This window comes from Arachis ipaensis, chromosome B9, assembly GCF_059453495.1.
Source record: "Arachis ipaensis isolate K30076 ecotype BB chromosome B9, ASM5945349v1, whole genome shotgun sequence".
NCBI lineage: Eukaryota > Viridiplantae > Streptophyta > Magnoliopsida > Fabales > Fabaceae > Arachis > Arachis ipaensis.
The window spans coordinates 134,104,933-134,110,589 of NC_142444.1; the positions used below are offsets into that span (position 1 = coordinate 134,104,933).

Genomic DNA, 5,657 nt, shown 5'->3' on the forward strand with positions numbered 1-5,657 from the left:
CAACCCTGTCAGTATAACTTTGTTGGCTGCCTCGACTTGTCTATTTGCTTGTGGTGTTCTACCGAGGTGAATTGATGCTTGATCTTCATACTGGCTACCAGGTTTCTAAAGGTAGAGTCGGTGAACTGAGTGCCATTATCAGTGGTGATGGAGTGGGGGTACTCTATACCTTGTGATAATGTTCTTGTAGAGAAATTTCTGACTTCTCTGGGCAGTGATGGTGGCCAATGGTTCTGCTTCGATCCACTTCGTGAAGTAGTCTACCCCTACTATCAGATATTTTACTTGTCCCGGCGCTTGGAGGAAGGGTCCTAACAAGTCCAATCCTCATTTTGCGAAAGACCATGGAGAAGTTATACTAATGAGTTCCTCGGGGGGAGCGACATGAAAGTTTGCATGCATTTGGCATGGTTGACACTTCTTTACGAATTCGGTGGCATCTTTCTGCAAGGTCAGCCAGTAGAACCCAGCTCGGATGACTTTCTAGCTAACGACCTTGCTCTGAGATGATTTTTGCAGATACCATTGTGGACCTCTTCCAAGACTTCTATTGTCCTTGAGGTTAGGACACACTTTAATAATGGTGTTGATATCCCTCTTTTATAGAGGATATTTTTCATCAAAGTATAGTTTTGTGCTTCCCTCCGGATTTTCTTGGCCTCTTTTTCCTTTTTGGGTAGGATGTCGAACTTTAGGTATTCGATTAAAGTGTTCATCCATCCGAGGTCTAATCCGGAGACTTCAAGGACGTCTGGTTTGGCCTCTGTCTTTGGATCAGGCTTCTATTGTTCCCTCCTGGTTTAGTACTCGCTAGCTTGGAGAGGGTGTCTGCTCTGTTGTTGAGATCCCGAGTTATAAGTTTGACCTCGGTTTCTGCAAAGCGCCTAAGATACTCCAAGGTTTTGTCCAAGTACCTCTTCATGTTGGGGTCTTTACCTGATACTCTTCATTTATTTGGGAGGTCACAACCTGAGAGTCGCTGAACACGACTACCTTGGTTGCACCGACTTCTTCTGCGAGCCTTAATCCTGCGATCAAGGCTTCATATTCTGCCTGATTGTTAGAAGCTGGAAAGTCAAATTTGAGGGAGACTTCTATTTGCGTTCCCCCTTGGCTGACTAGTATTATGCCTGCACCGCTTCTGACTTTATTTGAGGATCCATCTACATATAGCTCCCATGTAGTGGATGTTTCCTCTTGGTCTCCTGCATATTCTGCTACAAAGTCGGTGGGGCATTGGATTTTTATTGTCGTCCGAGTTTCGTACCTTAAGTCAAACTCGGATAGCTCTATAGTCCATTGAACCATTCTACCCGCAATATTTGTCTTCTGGAGGATTTGCTTCATGGGCTGGTTCGTAACCTCCGAGAGGCTACTATTAAGGCATACGCAAACTTCTCAAGTTTTTGATATCTTAATTCAGGGCCTTGTAGGACTTTGCTGGTGAAGTATACAGGATGCTGTCCGACCTCATCTTCCCGTATTAGAGCTGATGCTACAGTTTTTCCTGTTACGGACAAATACAAGACGAGTTCCTCCCCAACTTTAGTTCGGGTCAGAATGGGAGGTTGGCTTAAAAACCTTTTGAATTCCTAGAATGATTCTTCGCACTCAAGAGTCCATTCAAACTGGCATCCTTTTCTTAGTAGAGAGAAGAGTGGTAGGGATCTTAATGCTGATCCCACCAAGAATCTGGAGAGGGCGGCAAGTCGGCCGTTCAGCTGCTGGACCTCCTTTAAGTAAGTCGGGCTTTTCATTTCTAGGACTGCTTTGCACTTGTTGGGATTGGCTTCAATTCCCCTTTGTGTAAGCATGAACCCTAGAAACTTTCCTGCCTCCACTGCAAAGGTGCATTTTGCAGGATTTAGTCTCATCCCATGCATCCTTATGGTGCTGAAAACTTGCGAAAGGTCATCGAGGAGGTCAGCCTCATCCTTGGTTTTTACTAGCATGTTGTCTACGTAGACTTCCATCAATTCCCCAAGGTGAGGTGCGAAAACCTTGTTCATCAGCCTTTGATATGTGGCTCCAGCATTTTTCAGTCCAAAGGGTATAACCACATAGCAATAATTTGCCCTAGGCGTGATGAATGATGTTTTTTCTTGATCTGGCTCGTACATCGAAATTTGGTTGTATCCCAAGTATGCATCCATAAACGACAAGTACTGATACCCTGAGCTGGAATCTACTAGAGTATCAATGCTTGGAAGTGGATAGGGGTCTTTGGGACACGCCTTGTTTAGGTCGGTGTAATCGACGCACATCCTCCACTTGCCATTTTGTTTTTTGACTAGCACCGCATTTGCCAGCCATGCCGGATATTTGACCTCTTTGATGAAGTTGGCTTCTAGGAGGGCTTGCACTTGCCCTTCTACAACTTGAGCTCGCTCTGGCCCGAGCTTCCGTCTTCTTTGCTAAACAGGTCGTGATTCGCGGTATACTGATAGCTTATGCGACATGAGTTCGGGATCTATCCCAGGCATGTCGGAGACTTTCCAGGCGAAGAGGTCGGAATTCTCTTGTAGGAGCTTTATAAGCTTCTTCTTCAAATCATCTTCCAGGCTGGCTCCTATATTGGTGTTTTTCCTTCCTCTTCTCCGACCTGTACCTCCTCAGTTTTTCTCCCGGGTTGTGGTCGCAACTCTTCCTTGGCTCTGACCCCTCCGAGCTCAATTGCATGCACCTCCTTGCCTTTTCCTCTCAGGTTCAGGTTTTTATTGTAGCATTTCTTTGCCAATTTCTGATCTCCCCTAATGGTTGCTATTCCCTTTGATGTTGGAAATTTCATGCAAAGGTGGGGAGTAGATACCACTGCTCCGAGCCGATTTAGAGTGGTTCTTCCTATTAGGGCATTATAGGCTGACCCCACATCGACGACTATAAAGTCGATGCTCAGAGTTTTGGATTTTTTCCCTTTTTCAAAAGTTGTGTGAAGGGGTATGAATCCCAGTGGTTTTATTGGTGTATCCCCTAGCCCATATAGGGTGTCAGGGTAAGCTCTTAATTCCTTTTCATCTAACCCCAGATTATCGAATGCTGGTTTAAAAAGGATGTCGGCTGAGCTTCCCTGATCTACCAGGGTTCTATGAAGATGGACGTTGACAAGGATCATAGTTACTACTACTGGATCATTATGTCCAGGAATGATTCCTTGCACATCTTCTTTGGTGAACGAGATGGTTGGGATGTCGGGGGCCTCACCCCCGACCTGGTAGACTTCCTTCATGTGCCTCTTGCGAGATAACTTTGTGAGGTCGCCTCCACCGAATCCTCCCGAGATCACATGTATATGTCTTTCCGGGGTCTGAGGTGGTGGATCTCTTCGGTCCTCGTCGTCTCGCTTCTTTTTCCCATGATGGTCCGACCTTTCCATGAGATATCTATCAAGCCAATCTTCTCTGGCTAGCTTTTCTATCACATTTTTAAGATCGTAACAATCATTTGTTGAGTGACCATATATCTTATGGTACTCACAGTAGTTGCCACAACTTTCCCCCTTTTTGTTTTTGATGGGTTTGGGGGGAGGTAGCCTTTCAGTATGACAAATTTCCATGTAAACATCAACTAGGGAAACTCGTAGAGGAGTATAGGAGTGATATATCCTAGGCCTTTCAAGGCCGACTTTCTCTTTTTTCTTGGGCTCTCTTTCCTTCTCTTTTGATGAGTGAGGGTGCCCAGATCGCCAGCTCGGCTCTCGAAGTCTGGCGTTTTTCTCCATGTTGATGTACTTCTCAGCTCTCTCCTATACATCACTTAAGGAGGTCAGATGCCTTTTTGAAATGGACTGGGAGAAGGGGCCTTCTCGGAGTCCATTTACTAGGCCCATAATTACTGCCTCTGTGGGCAGATCTTGAATCTCCAGGCACGCTTTATTGAACCTTTCCATGTAGTCTCTTAAAGGCTCTCTGACCTCCTGTTTTACTCCCAGGAGGCTCGGTTCGTGCTTTACTTTGTCCTTCTGGATGGAGAATTGCATCAGTAACTTTCGCGAGAGGTCGTCGAAGCTAGTGACCGACATTAGGGGAAGACTGTCGAACCACTTCATCGCTGCTTTCGTCAAGGTGGTCGAAAAAGCCTTGCAGCGAGTAGCATCAGAAGCGTCGGCCAGGTACATCCGACTTTTAAAGTTGCTTAAATGATGCTTTGGATCAGTGGTTCCGTCATAGAGGTCCATATCAGGGATTTTGAAGTTCCTTGGAACTTTTGCCCTCATTATGTCCTCGTTGAATGGGTCTTCTCCTCCCAAAGGAGAGTATTCTCGGTCGCTGCGAGAACTTCGACTTTTAAGAGTTGATTCCAGCCTTTAAGAGCTTTTCCTCTTGCTCTTTTCGTCGCTCGATCTCGTTTCTCAGGTTTCTCTCCGCCTCTCGCTGTCGCTCGAGTTCTTGTTCTAACTGCTCCAGGCGCCCTTGGTGGCCGTGGAACAATCCCATGAAATCGGCTACATGGGGTTGTCCCTCTTTTCCTGATTCGCGCCCTTCAGAAGAGTTTGCCTTTGGGTCTTTCAACCCAGAGGTGCCTTCTCTATGCTGGTTGGTCACCCCTTGATGGGTGACTGTATCTGTGTCGTTGTTCCCAAGGTCCTGATTTTCTTGCTCAGAATCAGACGTTGTGTGGCCATCTTTGGGTGAATTGTCCGCCATTACTGGTTGAACTCTCGGGTCCCCGGCAACGGCGCCAATGTTATGATGGGTAACCGGAGATTAGTGGACTAGACTCATTGAGTTGGCCCAATCGTCTGATGGAGGAAGCCTTGGACTAGGTTTGCGTCTAGGAGCTTTCGTCCGACTTGTGTATGAAGGAACGGGGGGTGGTACCTGCAAAGACACTCCAATGCCCAAGTCAGCAAAGGGTTTTAACAGGTTTAGAGAGTATTGGAACCTTTTTTTCATACGTGAGGGGTGTCAGTGTATTTATAGTAGTGAACCAATAATCACCGTTGAAATAGTTTCACCTTTAAAGGAGAGATTTTGGGGGCAGTTACTTATTTGAATAAGTGTTATCTGCCAGCTAATCTTCACTTCTGACTTCCTTAGAGCAAGTCGTGGTAAGAACCGACTTCTTGAGAGAAGGTCGGTGTCGAATGAGGGCCAATCTTTGGATTGAGCCTTTCATTTGGACCTGGACCTTAGTGTTGGATTAGGGTATGAACACTAATCTTATTATTGAGAGTACCTAAAGAGAGTACTAAAAAAAAGTCTCATAAGTATTTATAACATATAAAATAACATATTTTAGTACTCTTTTTAGGTACTCTCAATAATAAGATTATTATGTATGAATTGTTGATTCTTTTTGGACAAAGTAAATAAAAAATTGATAATAATAATAATAATAATAATAATAATAATAATAATAATAATAATAATAATAATAATAATAATAAAATTATTGAGAATATTTAAAAAGAATACTAAAAGAGTATGTTGAGTAAATAAGTTTATAGTAAAGTGGGTATAATATATTTTTATTTCTCTTTCTTATAGAAATATTTTTGCAAGTTATTAATTTATTCTTATTAAAATTAAAAAATTTAATATAACTTTATATATTAATAAATATATAAATTTATTTATTTTTTATATATTTATAATAATTATAATATTTTTAAAATTAAAAAATATTATTAAATATAAATATTATTAGTTGTGCTTGTT

At 43.2% G+C, this 5,657-nt stretch overlaps 1 protein-coding gene across 1 annotated transcript; it reads right to left on the reverse strand.

Moving 5' to 3' along the window:
• Positions 1-918: 918 nt before the first annotated feature.
• LOC148546412 (uncharacterized) lies at positions 919-1,347 on the reverse strand. The gene has a single exon (XM_088499204.1). It carries the CDS (start codon positions 1,345-1,347, stop codon positions 919-921), a length of 429 nt encoding a protein of 142 aa, XP_088355330.1.
• Positions 1,348-5,657: the final 4,310 nt, after the last annotated feature.